Raw genomic sequence first — 18,358 nt, 5'->3', positions numbered from 1 at the left:
AAAGGTGATAGTATTTTTAAAAAATATCATAATTTATATCATCTTGGGATCAAAAGATCGTAAGTGACAGGAAAATTCGAAACCGTAAAAGAAGAGTAATTGGAATGATAAAAAAAACAAAATTCAGGTAAAAAGAGAGCCTCATCTGCATGTCGTATTTGCCATATACTTTCTGTGTGCTGACCACTGTTCTTCAGTGGTTTATATTGCTCATCTTGTTTTATCCCTACAGTATCCTCAAAGGATACATTTCCTTTTATGTTTCTCATTGTATAAATGAGGAAAGTAAGGAGCAGAAATTTTAAAGTGGAGGAATCGCAAAGAGCTTTTCAAAATTGTTAAGAAAAAGATGAATACCTTATGGGAAAAATGAGTCAAAATTTATGTAAATGATACTGGAGGAAGAATTCAAATACTTGGAAGAAAGATGGTCAATATTATAGTATGAAAATAAAAATAAATTTTAAATTCTTGTGCTCTTGGTGGATGATGTAAGCTTTCTGAAACATATTTGGGGAATATATAAAAAAACCTTAAAGTGTGTATGCTGTGTTCATCGATTATACTAAAATATATTTGGTAAGATTCATACATAGTAAGGTACTTGAGTAGATATGTATATACTGTTGAGAAACTAAGATATCATACATAGTAAGGTACGCAAAACACAAAAACTGAACACTTTGAATAATATCCCATTTTCAGATAAACAGAAGTATCTGAATGCACTTATATATTTACAGAAAAGGACATGAAAGGATATTTTTCCAGAATCTTAACAGCCAGTACTGATTCTGTAATAGAGATAGATCATCAACATTTTCTTCTTATTTTTCTGCGTTCTGAATTGTTTACAATGAATGAGGCTGTGTAGTTTCTGTAGTTGGAAAATAAAAGCCTCCATACTGAGGTTATTCTTACCTCTCTGAGGCAGGTATTTCTGAGCAATGTCTGACACCAGATGTGTAAGTTAATTAAAGGCTGGTAGGGAGATTTCCTAAGTGTTAACATATTAATGGAGATAAACTTGCAAACTATTTTTTTTATTCAATTAGGTACTAATGCATCTGCATTTGACCAGCTTATCCTTACATTGGCATGGGATAGAGTTGACATTGCCAAAAATCATGTATTTGTTTATGGACAGCAGTGGCTGGTACGTAAATAATCTATATACACATATAATTAAACTCAGTACTTCAGGTTTTCTGTATCCATAAGTTCCACAACTAGGGATTCAACTAACCACAGATTGTGTACTATGTGGTTAGTCTGACAATGATGGCATCTATACTGAATATGTACACACTTTTTTCCCTTGTCGTTATTTCCTAAACAGTATAGCATAACAGCTATTTGTGTAATATTTATATTATGTTAGGTATAAATAATTTAGAGATAATTAAAGTATACAGGAGGGTATGTATATGTTATATGCAAATATTTACCATTTAATTTTACATAAATAATGTGAGCATCCATGAATTTCAGTAGCCAAGGGGTCCTGGAATCAACCCTTCACAGACAATAAGGAACAACTATAATAACAAAGTATTTGATGAAACTGTGACCTAACTTCACATTTTACCTTTTTGCCACAGGTGCAGAGTTCATTTAGCTTAACATTTCTACAATATCCAGATCTATTTAGGTTTTAAAAGTTATGTTTGCCTCTTGATAATCTTGCATTTTATAGGGTATGTTGGTATCTAAAAATTCTAGAATTGAAGAGCCTTGGAATTTTTACTCTATATACATATTTCATTGGATGTTTATATCTGTTCTTTCTACAGCCTCTCCATTCAACGAAATGGGTACAATAAATTTTGCAGCTTCTGAGATGAGAAACTTTGGTGTCATCTTTTACTTTTCTCTTTCTCATATACTCCAGTCTAGTTCCATCAATAAATCTTTACACACACACACACAACTCTTTCAATATATCAATTTTTATCATCCTGATTGAATCTCTTATCATCCTTTATGTGATTTAAGTACCATTGGGGAACAGAAAAATATCCCTTGTAAGTATAGGATAAGGAAAGAACAGAGAGAACCAAATGGGTGCTAGAGTAATTTTAAATGATAATGCTAGAAAGAGCAATAACAAATCAGAATAATTTATATGTGATAGATAGAAAGAGGAAATAATGTTAAATAAAATAGGAATAAACACGCCATGGTAAATTATAGTCTATTATGTAGAGAAAATTGTATTCTCATAATAAATTGGTTTTATTTTTAAGGATAATATAAAATATTTCCATGTTAGAATGGAGTGGTGAAAAAAATCACAGAAAACGTACCTTCCATCATGAATTTTCATCATTAACACTCATTTCGTTAGTATATACTTAAAAAGATTTTAGAGACCTATCCTTTGCTAGGTTATGGAAATTGAAGTAGACTGGGGAAATAAATAAAAATATAAGCTGCTATAGAGAAATTGTGTAGTTGTGTGGTAAATTTCTGAAGACAGAATTAGAATATGATTCAAAAATGACAGGTGAAGGGCTGGGGTTGTGGCTCAGTGGCAGAGCTCTTACCTAGCATTTGTGAGGCAGTGGGTTCAATTCTCAGCACCACATAAATAAATAAAGTAAAGGTCCATCAACAACTAAAAAAATATATATAAAAAAAAAAGACAGGTGAAGAAACAATGAATTTTGAAACTGATTTTGTTACAAAGACTTTTTATCATATAGTGCCACAATACTAAAAATATAAAGAAGCAGTTATAGGAGATGTTATTAAAACTTTTATTAATGATAATAAAATCTCTATACATCATGTTCCTACACTCATGTGTTAGTATTTGATAGGGAAGACTGTCGAAGTTTGTAAAATAGGCTAAGAAATATAAAAGTAACAGCTGATATGCTGACTGATAGATCTGTATTAAGCTGATTTGTCACAGGTTGTATTGCTGTCAAAAAATGTGATTTTCCCCTAAAGGTGAATAATTTCTGTTAAAATTATGAAGAAGATTAAGTAAATCTTGTCTGACTTGTAATTGTATTTTTGAACTATTGTACAAAAATTAAGACAGAATATTTTGTTCATATATAAAATAGAAGTCTTAATTTTTTACTCATGAGCATCTAACAGGGAATCTAATGTTTTATGATGTGATACAGTTCCTATTTGTTTGATATTGTTCATCATATCACATGATTTCTGGTATCTCTTGGTCCTCTCCTTAAAAGTTAGTTATGGCCCCGACTTAAGAAAAATGTTTCATCCAAAACCTTTCCTAAACATTTAGAACCATTGCTCTAAGATATTTCCACTCCAGATTTAATTGATACTGTACTTTGTGGTTTTTTTTTTTTTTTTTCCTTATGTAACACTTGATCTCTTACAGAAATAACTTTTATGGAATATTCTTTTGGAAAAGTCTTTATTCTTCAAGAGAGGTTTTTTTAATCTGTCTCTAAATAACTTATTTCTTCCTAGCCTTTCACTATTTTGTATCTGTCCAATAGTGTTTTAAAATTATTTGAGAACAAATAAGTATAAATTCTAAGGACTTAAATTTTTAAGAAGTCATGATAATTAGTACATGTGAAATGTATTTATTAATTTTGATACTCTCTTAGGTTGGATCCTTGGAACAAGCTATGCTTGATGCTCTTGTAATGGATAGAGTTGCATTTGTAAAACTTCTTATTGAAAATGGAGTAAGCATGCATAAATTCCTTACCATTCCAAGACTGGAAGAACTTTACAACACTGTAAGTCTGTGATCAAATTCTTTGTTATGAATTACATATTATTGTTTTATCACCTTTGGGAAATTTCATTTTACCTGAACATATCCATTCCTATTGATAAAGCCTTCAGTGTCTTGCTGGTTATATGGAAAAAAATACAGCCAGTCTTAGTATGGATTGTTGTATGATACTCTTAATGTTTTTCCAGCTTTTCCCTATCTCCATAGCCACATATGAAAGTAATGCAGATTTAATAACTATCTCCTAGAGGATAAACTGCTTTGAGTCTGATTATGTTTCTTTTGATTCTTTTGTCTAATGGGTAAATTACATATTATTTTTCCTCTTTTTGGTTTTTACATTCATGGATTTGATTTTATGTCCCTCTGAGTTTTTCATTTTTCTTATAAAAGGCTCCTGAAAACTTTTTAGTTGTAATAAAGCCCTTTCTCATTTTATTTCAAATTTCATGTCCCTAACATTAGAGTAAATACTACCCTTTTTGTGATTTTGTATGGGACCAGTATGAATTTAACTGAGCTATGCTTTGAGAAGCACTGTGACCACATCCTAATTTCATAATGTTGACTTCTCTACAAAACCATTTGACATTCATCAGTTTCCACCTATTTCTCTCCTTTTCATTCCCAATATCTTTGTACTACTCAATCATTGCTTGTCTACTTCACTACAACTACTTCAGTAATCATTTCTCTTTATCTATTTATTTAATCTTTTCTCAAATCAGTTTTTTGTTTTTATAGTGACGTTTTGCTATATCTTTCTGCAGTTTGGAAACCTGTGATGGCCACCTGATGTGTGTATAATAGTACTCATACCTTTAGCTTGATTTTCAAAAATCTTGACATTTTGCTCTAGATATTGCTCACTTTATCTTTCCCCCCTACTTCAACCCTTGCCTACTCCCACCTCCAAATACTGGGTGTTCCAACTATGTTGTCTACCTGCTACTTTCTTTAAAAAAAAAAAAAAAAAAAAAAAAGCATTTTCTGTTTAAATAAACAGTACTAGTTTGTTTTCCTCTACTGATTTATTAGAATTTTATTCATTGTTTAAAAACTTAGTTCAAATGCCATGCGAGTACTAGCCAGTCCTACTAACATAGTTAATAAAACTTATGTTTTCTCCTGTGGATTATAAATTTTTTTTGAGTAGGGATTATGCTTTTATTTCCAACCTTTCCCTTTCGTGGGGTCCAGTACAGTTACCTTAAATTTTGTTGTTTTTCTGTTGTTTTCTAATTTAGATATAAAAATTAAAAGGGTTATTCATTGCGAAGTAAGGTTTCTCCCTGAAGTGTAAAGCAAATATAAAATAATAAAATTAAAATTGATCTCATTAGCAAGGCATGAAATTTTTAAAAAATTGTGTAACTTAAAAGAGTTAAGATACTATAAGCTTCAATTATTGAAAAGATTTTCAAAAGTTTGAGTGTTTATAACATGTTAAAAAAAAGTTAAAACATCAAACTTTTGGTATCAAGGTTCTTCTACATAAGAATTATTGAGGACTTTAAAGTGCTGTTCTAAAGAGATTTTACTTATGTGTATTGGTAAATATTAGAATGTGAAACCGATTTTCAAACATTTCTCAATTTATACTAATGTAACAATAATAAACTCAATACATGTTAACATAAAATTATTGTGTGTCTGTCTAGGGATTGAATGCATGCAAATTCACAAATTCTACCATAAGAGCTACATCCCCAACCAATAACTTATTTTTAAAGAAAATTAGTAAGAAAACAATTTTACATTTTACAAACCTCTTTAATGTGTGACCTCATAAAAGCAGTGTGGATTCTCATGTTTGCTTCTGAATTTAGTCTTATAAGAGCATGGGTCAAAAAGCCTCTGAAAAGGGCTGGGACTATGTCTTAGCGGTAGCGCACTTGCCTGGCATGTGCGAGGCAATGGGTTCCATTCTCAGCACTATGTATAAATAAATAAATAAATAACTATCAACAACATATATGTATACACACACACACACACACACTTTTTTTAAAAAAGCAGCTGAAAAATTCCACTGAACATTTAAAGACCTGAGAGTGAAACAACATGCATGTATAATCTTAATATGATTATAAAAATAGTTTTGACCTTTTGACCTACGGACCTCAAAAAGAAGTGTAAGGGGATTCAGGTATTTCCAGATACATTTTGATATCTGGTGTCTTATATCCTTGGCAACTTAGCTTACTCTGTCTCAAAAATAAAATAGACCTGGAGTGTAGTCCAGTGATAGGAAAGGACTACGGTATATATAGCTCAGTGGTAGAGCACCCCTGGTTCACTCTCTAGTACCGCACCCCACAGTACTAAGTGTATTTCTTTGTGATTATATTCTGTTAGACAAATATAGTGAAACTTTATAATATTCTAAAATCATCTAAAATATTTCATTTAACTAAGAAGACATGTTTATTTTAAAAAGTTATGTATAAGAAAAAATTGGCAGAGATAACCTAGTAGACAGTAAGCCGGATGCAGTGGCACATGTCTGTAATCCCATCAACCCAGGAGGCTAAAGCAGGAAGGGGTTTGAGGTCAACCTTAGCAACTTTCTTAAAAAATCAAATTTTTTTTTAAATCAAATTTTTAAAGGGGGCTTAGGGATGTAGCTCAGTGGTAGAGTACCCCTGGGTTCAACTTCCAGAAAAAAGAAGGAAAAGGAGAACAGAACAAATAAGATAGAATATAGTTATGTGCAGTATCAATTATGGTAATCTTAAATATTGTATGGAATTTAAAAACCATGAACATGTAGGAAAATAATTTTTTTCCTAAGAAAGAGTGGTCTGTGTATCTGGATTTGAAATTGTATTCCCAAGGAGATATGATCAAAATGGAAAAGTAGATTGATTGATTACTCTAAGAACCTCATTGATAATTAAAAAATTAATAACATGATGGGATTAAATCTCATTTGATAATTTTTTTTCTTTCAGTTGGCTTCATTGTTGTTCTAACTTTAATATATACATCCTTACATTATGTATGTGTATATTTTTGAATTAATAATTCTACTTTTGGAGATTTAAACCTAAGAAACTTTATAATCAAGTAAACTAGGAATACGTTTTCCCCCCACATTTTAAGTGGGTGTGTCGTAGTTGTGCATAGTAGTGGTTTGTTGTTACATATTCATGTGTGCACACAATATAACAACATAATTTGGCCAATATCATTCCCCAGTATTTCCCCTTTCCCTCTCATATTGTCTCCCCATAGTCCCTCTTCTCTGTTCTACTGATCTCCCTTTGATTTTCATGAGATCCTCTCCCCACTTTCTTTTCCTTTTTCCTTTCTAAGCATTTGACCGTCTTCTGAGTTTGACTTATTTCACTTAACATTATGTTCTCAAGTTGCATTCATTTTACTGCAAATGGCATAATTTCATTTCTTTATGGCTGAATAAAACTCTCCATTTGATAATTCTTTTAAACAATATTTAAAATACTAAGTTTTTTTTTTAATTGTACCACATAGAATTTATTGCAATAAATTTCACAGGAGTCAGAGCTCTGCGTAAAATGTTTAGAGAAGACACTTTGATCCATTTACCTCAGTCTTCTTGGGGATATATTCCTGAACAGTTTTTCAAAATATCGAATGTCCTCAAATTAAGATTACTGTAAAGATAAAACTTGTATCTGGTCTACTTTAATACACAGTATACACAAAGAGAATATAATGGGGAAATGATTATCAATATAAATGTTAAAGGTTTGTTACCCAAACTATTTAAAATACTCATACAACTTGACGATTAGAAGTAACAGACATTTTTAACAAGAAGGGAATTTACAGCCCTGCCATCAATTAAAGAAATGTAAATTTAAGGCATAATTAATTAATGGGGCTGGGAGTTGTGGTTCTGTGGTAGAGTGCTCACCTGGCATGTGTGAATCACTGGGTTCCATCCTCAATCACCACATAAAAATAAAGTACTTTGTCCATCTACAGCTAAAGGAAAAAATTAAGATAATGTTGTCATGGCTTATTAAACAAAAAATATCATTTTAGTGATACTCTGTGATTATTCATCGTTTTTATAAGTTTAAGGCATTCATCTTTTTTAAAAAAATATTTTTTTAGCTGTTGATGGCCATTTATTTATTTATTTATTTATTTATTTATATGTTGTGCTGGCAATCAAACGCAGTGCCTCACATGTAGGAGACAATCGCTGTACCACTGAGCCCCATAATTATTCACCTTTTTGATAATTTTAAATATAATACTATAAAATGGTTATGTCCTATCTTTGTTCTAATTTTAAAGAAATAACTCCAAAATAGTATAATTTGTTTAAGAAGATCCTTATAAGTTCTATAAATAACAAAAAAATTCTTTTAGAAGAAAATAATAGTTTGCTGTTCTTTTTTTCTCCTTAAAGAAACAAGGTCCAACCAATCCAATGCTATTTCACCTTGTTCGAGATGTCAAACAGGTAAGAGATTGTTTTTGAAAATATTATTTAAAAAATATCATTTCTACTTTATGTATTTCCAAAAAAGTACATAAGTACATTTTTAAAACATTAATGAAATGACAAGATAAAATTAGTGCTAAATTTGTGATAAAAGTAAAGAGGATAATGTACCAGAAACCAAGAAAAAGGGAAGGTTATGAAATTAAGAACAGTTTCCTGAACTTCTCTGGTTATGCAACAGTGTGTTGAACTTTATAATGCTTTTGGTCCGTAAAATAAAAATCATTGATAGAATGTGTTAGCTTTCTCTGTGTTCATTAGAAATTTGTTTCTTAGAAATCTTTCCTAATATAAAGGTCATAAAATATGGGTATTAAGAGATATACTAAGTGGTAATCTTCATGACTAGGGAAAAAAAAGTGAAATTCTCTCTCACCTTTATAAAATAAGATTCATTTTTGGTGGTAACTGAATGCACTGTTATATGGGCTAACCTCATTCTATAGTGACTAAATTGACTCACTATTTTTTTTTTCAAATGGTACTCATATTACATTAAGAAAAACATTGTGAAGTTTCTAAAATTCCTCATTCTTTTGAACTTTTACTTTCTGTGTGCACTATCGAAAAAGCCAAAACTTTATGTGGTTTGTAACTTTTAAATTTTTTTTTTTTTTAGTTGTACGCAACACAATACCTTTATTTTATTTATTGATTTACGTGGTGTTGAGGATTGAGCCCAGTGCATCACATATGCGAGGCAGGTGCTCTACTGTTGAGCCATAACCCCAGCCCTTGTAACTTATTTAATACTAAATTTGTATTCCATAAGAAGAACTTAAACCTTATTATATGTAAGAAATTTTGCTTTACTTTGATTTTTTGCATGAGCTTTTCTAACTTTATTGAAGTATATTTGACAACATGGTAAAATTTATTCACTTCACGTGTATATCTCTTTGATTTACTATTTTAATATGGTACTTATTGCCATAGTCTTAATTTGAGAGCATTATAATACTTCAAAAAGTGACCCTGTACTTATTAGCAGTCACTCCTTTTTCTGTTCCTTTTCTACTCTTCATCTCTGCCTCCTCCCTAGGCAACTATTAATATAAGAATTTGCTTATTTTGGACAGTTCCCATTGATTTGATTTTTTTTTTTTTTCCTTTTAGTAATTAAAACTCCCCTCCCCTGAAGCTTGAATAACCTTCAGACCAGGAGTTTGTAAAGCATTTGCATTATGATTTCCTTACATAGGTCAGCAAGAAGAAATACAGAACTGGGCAAGGAGTGGGGAGCCTTGCTCAGTGGTACAGCATGTTCCTTACATGTGGAAGGCTCTTGTTCAATCCCCAGTACCAAATTCCCAGCACTTAGTTATGGAAACAAATATTAACATTGTTACATGGACGGCTATGATAATAAGCTAAATTGTTTTATTTCCATAAGTGGTAAACAATAAAATTCAGTAATTATTTTCTGGTTCATATTAATTATGTTGAGTTTTGTGAGCTTGAGAAATTGTTTAACATGACATTTTTTTTTAAGACAACTCACCTTATTTTCCTTAGTTTAAAATGTTTCCCATTAAAGTGTGAAAGTGAAATCTTAGCTCTAAATAGTGTTATAAATGTAGTTGAATCCTGAATAAGGATTAAAAACTTTATGTAATCTTTACTAGAGCCAATATGATTTTTATAATAAATAAATATTTCTGGACCAGTCTGGAAACATAATTAACCTATAACATTATTTTGTAGGAAAATTGCTATGTATAATCATGAAAACAAAACACTTGGCTCTAGTAGTTCCATTGCCTCTGTGTTTTTTAGGACAGCAGAGGCATCAAATTGTTATCTTCGTGCTTTAGGCCATATTCCTGTCCTAATCCACACCTTTGAGACCTTAAAACTTTGGAATTCCCTCTTCTCATAAAAGAAAATAGAGAAACAAGTCATTTTCTTCTCCTATAAAGACAGCCGCTGGCTACTCTAGTTTCCTGAAACGAGTAAATATTTCTCATTTTGTTGAGAGGGCCTAGTCATAGGCATGACATGGCAATATTAAGAAATAACATTCTATTTAATATTTTATTTTTAGGGAAATCTTCCTCCAGGATATAAGATCACTCTAATTGATATAGGACTTGTTATTGAATATCTCATGGGAGGAACCTACAGATGCACCTATACTCGGAAACGTTTTCGGTTAATATATAATAGTCTTGGTGGAAATAGTCGGGTATGTGATATTTGTCAGGAATTTTATATATGTATGTAAAAATTAACAAGTTTTTTAAGTTAAGAATTAATTACATTCGAATGGTGAAAGTAACATTGTCTTTAAAAATATAAGATTTCAAGTAAGGATAAGTAGAAATTTTATAAGCTGTGCATGGTGGTACATACCAGTAGTCCCAGCTTCTTGGGAGGCTGATGTGGGTAGATTATTGGAGTCGTTGAATTTGAGAACAGACGAGGCAACATAGGAAGACCCCACATCAAAAAAACATGAAAGCAATATTTATAATTGTAATCCTAAATCAATCATTTTGTTTGTGTTCATACATATATATTTGCATATATAAAAATAGTGTTGAATTTTTTACAACATAATATTTAAATCTGCAAAAGTTAATGAGCTTTCATTTTCAGAGATCTGGCCGAAATACCTCCAGCAGTACTCCTCAATTGAGAAAGAGTCACGAATCTTTTGGCAATAGAGCAGATAAAAAGGAAAAAACGAGACATAATCATTTCATTAAAACAGCACAGCCCTATAGACCAAAGGTTTGTTTATTGGTTAAAGAAAATATGTTTATTTACAAGAGAGAGAAATGAATTACAGTAGATGGGGTAGGGAGAGAAGATGGGAGGGGAGGGAAGGGAAGGGGAGGGGGGATAGTAGAGGATAGGAAAGGCAGCAGAATACAACATACACTAGTATGGCAGTAGGTAAAAAATTGGATGTGTAACCGATGTGAATCTGCAATATGTATATAGGGTAAAAATAGGAGTTCATAATCCGCTTGAATCAAATGTATGAAATATGATATGTCAAGAACTTTGTAATGTTTTGAACAACTAATAATAAAAAAAAAGAAAATATATTTATTTAGTTCACCATAGGTACTTAATGTAAATATTATCCTTTCTGGATTTTGATTTTGTTCTTTCATAATTACTTAGTAGTATTAAATAAAAACTATTTGTTTTAGTGGGAATTATCTTTTGGTTTTGAATATTTTATAACTTTGAGTCTATTTTCCCATACATAAATATATTCATTGTCAATTAATGTTTTTGTTGCTTTTTCACATTTATCTGTAATAACCAAATTTTAAAAATTTTTAATCATTTTATTCCATTATCTCCCCCCTGCCCTTTGCAAAGCTGGGTATCCTACCTACCTAGCTCTTCAAATACTCTAGGCAAGTGCCATACCACTGAGCTATAGCTTCAGTTCTTTATTCCATTTTTATTTGATTAATATGTACAACAAATGTATTCAAAGTTTTATTAGTTGAGATATTATGCCCTTTCTTCAGTTGTAGATAACGTATTACAGACATTTTTGTTGAAATGAAATTCTTATAAAATGAATTATAAGCAATAATAAAGTTTATAAAATTTTTACTCTTTCATTTGGGGCAGTTATGAAGTTGAAGAGTAGAACAAAATATTTTGTAAAATTTTTCACTAATATGAATGTCATGCATTATAATGAGCATTGTAACATTTATTTTCTATTGAAGATTGATACAGCTATGGAAGAAGGAAAGAAAAAAAGAACCAAAGATGAAATTGTAGATATTGATGATCCAGAAACCAAGCGCTTTCCTTATCCACTTAATGAATTGTTAATTTGGGCTTGCCTTATGAAGAGGCAGGTTATGGCACGGTTTTTATGGCAGCATGGTGAAGAATCAATGGCTAAAGCATTAGTTGCCTGTAAGATCTATCGTTCAATGGCTTATGAAGCAAAGCAGAGTGACCTGGTAGATGATACTTCAGAAGAACTGAAACAATATTCCAAGTAAGTGGCATTTTATCCTTTGAAAACATTTTAAAAACAAAATACAGGGTTTGGATGTTACAGTGTTAAGCACTTAATGGAGAAGAATGTATGTGTGTAATTTTATTGATACAATTAAGAAAATTATTTTTTAAATGTAAATATTTTAAAAGACTTGGAAAGAAACTTTTCTGCTTATTTTGGCTTTTATCTTTTTGTAGTGACTTTGGCCAACTGGCAGTTGAATTACTAGAGCAATCCTTCAGACAAGATGAAACCATGGCTATGAAATTACTCACTTATGAACTGAAAAACTGGAGTAATTCAACCTGCCTTAAATTAGCAGTTTCTTCAAGACTTAGACCTTTTGTAGCTCACACCTGTACACAAATGTTGTTATCTGATATGTGGATGGGAAGGCTGAACATGAGAAAAAATTCTTGGTACAAGGTATACCTTAAAAATAATTGGATTTAAAGTTTAGAGTTAGAACAGAGAAATTAGAGTAGATATGTGATAAAATGCTTTGATTTGTGAGGGTGATAATAGAGGGAGGGACTGCAAGAAGGGGAAAGGGTGGTTGGCATTTTATTCAAAGTGACATAACTACTCTTTTTTTTTTACTCCTGTTCTTTAGTCTTGAATTTTTTTTTCAGGTGGATATGATTATTGCCCCTCTGAGATAGCAGCAAGGACAACAAATGAGGAATATTGGCATTTACACTCCTAAACAGCCAGCCATTAAAAGATTTGCTGCTTTGTGAAAGGCTGATTTCCAAATTCTAAAATTCTGGATCTAGCTATTAATTTTTTTTGTTACTTTTAAATTATTTTAAGTGTATTGGACAAGTATATCCATTTATCTAGTTGATGTTTATGAATAAGGATATTTATATATCCAGTTTTTAAGGTTAATAATTTGGGGGAAATGGCTGGTCCTTTCAGTTTTGTCATAGTGAGATATTGCTTTAAACTTCCATTTTTATTCTTTTATATCTTTTTAATAAGGTACAGAAAGTAGAAGGCAGAAATCAGGCAAGTAGTTTTATCCATAGTGGGTAACAAATATTAATCATCTACTAAAAATAATGTTGAAGGATTGACTAACAGTAAACCTCTTGTACAATTATAATTTCTACATGCTTTAGGATTTTGCAAGTAATATGAAAAAGTTTAGAAATAAGCCTTTTTGTTTATAGAGGCACAAGCTGAGTAATCACGTTATGACATGGAACACTTGCAAAGAGATTTAAGATAAAATTAAGCACATAGCACCTCATAATGCTTGAATTTTGTTTAAACAAAAATATATTTTCTGTATAAATTGTAACTTGATTGTATTTAAAAGACAGGTCTATAATGATAATTAAATCTCTTCAACATGCTCATTATCATAATACCCAAATGCTTTTTATTCCCTAAAACAGTTCAACCTGGGCCTCTTTAAATACAGCATTTAAAAAAGGAACATTTATTTTTTCTGTATTTCCAGGAGCAAAATGGCTAACAATTATAAGATATTTAATGTCTCTTTGCTATTTTTTAAATATTCTTAAAACTTTGATTTTAAAATGCAAACTTATATGTCTTTAAAAATTTTAGGTGATATTAAGCATTTTAGTTCCACCTGCCATATTAATGCTAGAATATAAAACCAAGGCTGAAATGTCCCATATTCCACAATCTCAAGATGCTCATCAGATGACAATGGAAGATAGTGAAAACAACTTTCAAAACATAACAGAAGAGATCCCTATGGTAAGGAAGAAAAAAAATTGAAGTAATAAAAGTTTGTTGTGAATAAATGTACAATAATTTTTTTTTTTAAATTGTAGGAAGTATTTAAAGAAGTAAGAATTTTGGACAGTAATGAAGGAAAGAGTGAAATGGAGATGCATATAAAATCAAAAAAGCTTCCAATCACACGAAAATTTTATGCCTTTTATCATGCACCAATTGTAAAGTTCTGGTTTAATACGGTATGTTTTTAAATAGTATTTGCATGAATCTTTCCTTCCTTCCTTCCTTCCTTCCTTCCTTCCTTCCTTCCCTCCCTCCCTCCCTCCCTCCTTCCTTCCCTCCTTCTCTCCTTCTCTCCTTCCCTCCCTTCCTTCCCTCCTTCTTTCCTTCCCTCCCTCCCTCCCTCCCAGGGGAGAACATGATGCTGTGTTTTTGGGGTTTTTTTTGTTTGTTTGTTTGTTTTATATTTATTTTTTAGTTATAGGTGGACACAATATCTTTATTTTACTTTTATGTGGTACTGAGGATGAAACCTAGTGCCTCCTGCATGGTAGGAAAGTGCTCTACCTCTGAGCCACAATCCCAGCTCTGTTTTGTTTGTTTTTTTAATTTTTAATTTTTTAACTTTATTTTTAGTTGTAGTTGGACACAATACCTTTATTTTATTTATTTTTATGTCGTGCTGAGGATCAAACCCAGCACCTCGAACATGCTAGGTGAGCACTCTATTGCTAAGCCACAATCCCAGCCCAGACATGATGTTTTAAGAAGATATGTTTTAGGGAACCTTTGGTCTGGAATCCCATAGTAACCTTGATTTAACTTATATCATTAGAAAGTGTTTCCACTTTAAAGAACAATACATTTAATTTAGATTATCCCAATTGCCAGCATCTGGAATGATAAACACTAACAAATTTTAATTCTAATTGGAAATAAAAATATACTAAACACGTATGTGTTGTGACCATTGTTGTATAAGTGGGTAATACAGATCATCTAGTGAAACTGATAGTAAAATATTAACCAAAAAACTGATATAATTCCTTGTGCTCTAGGATTCATAGATAATACACAAAAGTTTAGAAATGACCCTGCTTGCTATGTTAATCAATGGTGATAAAGAATAATCCAGATCATTGATATGGTTTTTATTTATCAATGACTTCTTTAATTATGTGCTTAGTTACCTGTACACTTGGCTTTTCTCTTGCTTCATGGAAAAATGGATTTTACTAATAGTTTATAGAGCATATGTCCTTAGTAGTATGGTCTCAACTGTTGAAGCACAGTAGCTTATTCATTGTTTTGGTTTTCTAATTAGGGGAAGAGCAAATGAGCTCTGGAAACTTCTAGTTGGTCTTCTTGCTGATATCTCTTTCTAGGGATGGACATGCCTAAAGAAACACATGAAATTAGCCCCTACTTTAAAAAAAAAAAAAAAACAACTTTTTAAAAAAAATTTTTTTTTAATTATGGACCTTTATTTTGTTTATTCATATATGGTGCTGAGAATTGAACCATTGCCTCACACATGCTAGTCAAGCACTCTACCACTGAGCTGCTACCCCAGCCCCTACTTTTAACCAGCGTCTGAGTCTGAATAAATAAGTTTACACTCTCCTTCCTAGGAAAACTTTTTTTAATTTTGTTCTTTTCATCGATTATCAGACACTTGCCAAAGTCTTAGCCTTTGTGCTAAGATGAATATTTGAGAACTTGTTTTTTCAACCATTGCTTTTTTTATTGACACCCATACCTTCTAACTTGAGACTAATTTACTATATCTAATCCCTGAATTCTTTCCCCAGAATGTAAGTTTTTTTACATTTGTATTCATGTGAATGGCTACTTAAAAACAGAGAATCCAGGTGACCAAATAAATTTTTCCTTTTTTTTTTTGTATTGCATTTTATTTCCCTAGGCTGCCTTAGCTCCAATAATTATTTTTATATACATGAAACTGTCCATAATGTTTTATTTTGTAATCAATTTTGTTCGTATAACTTTTGTTTCTTTTTTATTAGTTGGCATACTTAGGATTTCTGATGCTTTATACATTTGTAGTTCTTGTACAAATGGAACGGTTACCTTCAGTTCAAGAATGGATTGTTATTGCTTATATTTTTACCTATGCCATTGAGAAAGTCCGTGAGGTATGTGTTTAGTTTTTCCTACTGGTAGCTTACTATGTGCATGGAAGATTTTTTGTTTTGTTTGAGATGTGCATGTGTGTATGTGTGTGTTAATTCAGTGGGAGGTAACATTATAGAAGTATAGAACATGTTTATTTTTACTGTTCTGAAAATAATGGCAAAAAAATAGAAATCAGTGAATATGCTGTTCACTTTGTCACATTACAAATACAATGATATGTCTCTGAAACTTAGCATAGATTTTTTTGTTTTTTTCCTCAATATTTATATTTATGCTATTACTCTCAAAAGGTATCACCTATATTTATATATCCAATTAGGTAGGTAAATTATAACTAGATTTTCATTTTGCTGTTTTCTTATACTACCCTCTAAAGTATATGTGTTTCCCACCAAATCATTATTTAGGTTTATATCCAGCTGTCAGTTAAATTAAACCTGTCTAGGTTAAATTATAATTTTCTAACATCCTGATTTTGAAAAAATGTTTTTTCCTTAAATAAATTTGTATACTTTCTGTTTAAACTCAAAGCTACATAAATGTTTTATAACACTTGCATCAGTACTTTTGAATTATTTCATGACTCTGTTATACATTTAGAGAACACATGAAATTGCAAAAGTAATAAGAAGGTATAGTACTTCCCATTTAAATATAGAAATTTATCTTATTAAATAACATGCATTTTTAAATGCTGTGGGTCATATGTTTATAAAAATCTTACCAGTGTGTTTGAAGAAATTAAGGTGTTGAATGATAAAAAAAATGTATGTATTCGTTAAAGAGGTCTACAAGGATTCATGAGATGACAGTAATTCTGGTTGCCTCCAGTGACTACAGTAATTAATTGACTAAGAGAGATGAACAAGAGACTTTTCAGTATTTAGAATTCACTTCATTTTGAAGTTGTGAATGTAATACCATTCCTCTCAAAAGTTTTTTTTTATTCTAATATTCATCATATTCAAGAGAAGCAATATGTTTTAGATAATTTAGATAAGTACAGCTACTTAAACCATTGAATTATTTAATTTCTATGAATAAGGCATCTTTGGAAGATACTACCAGTATATCCCAAGTAGGACTTTAATATGATATAAAACAACTTTTCCAAAACATTGCACATTCCATCCAGGTCTAGAGAACTTTGTTATAATTTAAGATTTTTAGCCTCTTAGTTGGATGACCTTGGTTGAGCAGGTCATTTATTTATAAGACATATTATCTCTTACCAGCTTACTATTTTGGTAATTAAGTACATTATTTAATGCCAAGATAACAGATTAAAAGCACTTTGAAACATTAAAATATGACTAAAATTCCTTTGTGGTGTTATAATTCAGTGCTGTATATGTTTAAATATGAAGAAATTCATTAAACTTTTTTCTTCTTGTTGAACCTTTAGATCTTTATGTCTGAAGCTGGGAAAATAAGCCAGAAGATTAAAGTGTGGTTTAGTGATTATTTCAATATCAGTGATACAATTGCCATTATTTCTTTCTTCATTGGATTTGGACTAAGATTTGGAGCCAAATGGAACTTTGAGAATGCATATGATAATCATGTTTTTGTGGCTGGAAGATTAATATACTGTCTTAATATAATATTTTGGTATGTGCGTTTGCTAGATTTTCTTGCTGTAAATCAACAGGCAGGACCTTATGTAATGATGATTGGAAAAATGGTAAGTTGATATACATCTGCTAATACTCCTGGGTTTTATTATTTCTTAAAAGTTATAAAAATGTGTGTTATAAAATAGCTTCATTTGAACCAGTGAATGAATTGCCTCATACTTCCTCCAGATCTATCATTCTTTAAGGATATTTTATTAACCTTTGAAAAAATATTCAGTAAAATAAGGTTAGGGTCTGGGGTTGTGGCTCAGTGGTAGAGTGCTCACCTAGCACATGCAAGGCCCTGGGTTTGATTCTCAGCAACACATAAAAATAAATAAATAAAATAAAGGTATTGTGTACATCTACATCTAAAAAAAAGGAAAACATTAAAAAATAAATAAATAATAGAATAAAATAAGGTTAGAAAAAACATACTTTGTGTTTCCTTGAAATGCTTTGTAACTTTTAAATATTTCTTCCTAGAAATATTTGGCATGACAATGAAGAATATGAAGTCATAACTTTAATCTGTATATTTCTTTTCATCTTTACTGCTACTGTTTTATATCAAACCACATCATCAGGCACCTTCAGTAGTCTAGTGATCTGTTTCCTCACAACCAGTTTGGCTTGTCTTTGATCCACATCAT

The 18,358-nt window shown here is 30.9% G+C and overlaps 1 protein-coding gene across 3 annotated transcripts in view; it reads left to right on the top strand.

Annotated features, from left to right (window-relative positions):
- Trpm7 (transient receptor potential cation channel subfamily M member 7) overlaps positions 1 to 18,358 on the top strand; it is a 103,200-nt gene that overhangs the window by 41,377 nt on the left and 43,465 nt on the right. For 2 of the 3 annotated variants that reach the window (XM_076850775.2, XM_076850774.2), the window contains exons 11-21: positions 1,056 to 1,156; positions 3,600 to 3,734; positions 8,139 to 8,192; positions 10,279 to 10,419; positions 10,833 to 10,967; positions 11,933 to 12,213; positions 12,414 to 12,642; positions 13,795 to 13,950; positions 14,028 to 14,171; positions 15,960 to 16,088; positions 17,495 to 17,773. In XM_076850775.2, the coding sequence (XP_076706890.1) occupies positions 1,056 to 1,156; positions 3,600 to 3,734; positions 8,139 to 8,192; positions 10,279 to 10,419; positions 10,833 to 10,967; positions 11,933 to 12,213; positions 12,414 to 12,642; positions 13,795 to 13,950; positions 14,028 to 14,171; positions 15,960 to 16,088; positions 17,495 to 17,773 (1,784 nt within the window). The remainder of the gene's footprint in view (positions 1 to 1,055; positions 1,157 to 3,599; positions 3,735 to 8,138; positions 8,193 to 10,278; positions 10,420 to 10,832; positions 10,968 to 11,932; positions 12,214 to 12,413; positions 12,643 to 13,794; positions 13,951 to 14,027; positions 14,172 to 15,959; positions 16,089 to 17,494; positions 17,774 to 18,358) is intronic. The other variant, XM_076850776.2, reaches the window with a different exon arrangement.

Source organism: Callospermophilus lateralis, chromosome 3, assembly GCF_048772815.1.
Source record: "Callospermophilus lateralis isolate mCalLat2 chromosome 3, mCalLat2.hap1, whole genome shotgun sequence".
Classification (NCBI taxonomy): Eukaryota; Metazoa; Chordata; class Mammalia; order Rodentia; family Sciuridae; genus Callospermophilus; species Callospermophilus lateralis.
Note: the sequence above shows the minus strand (reverse complement) of the source record. Positions and strands in the feature narration are given on the sequence as shown.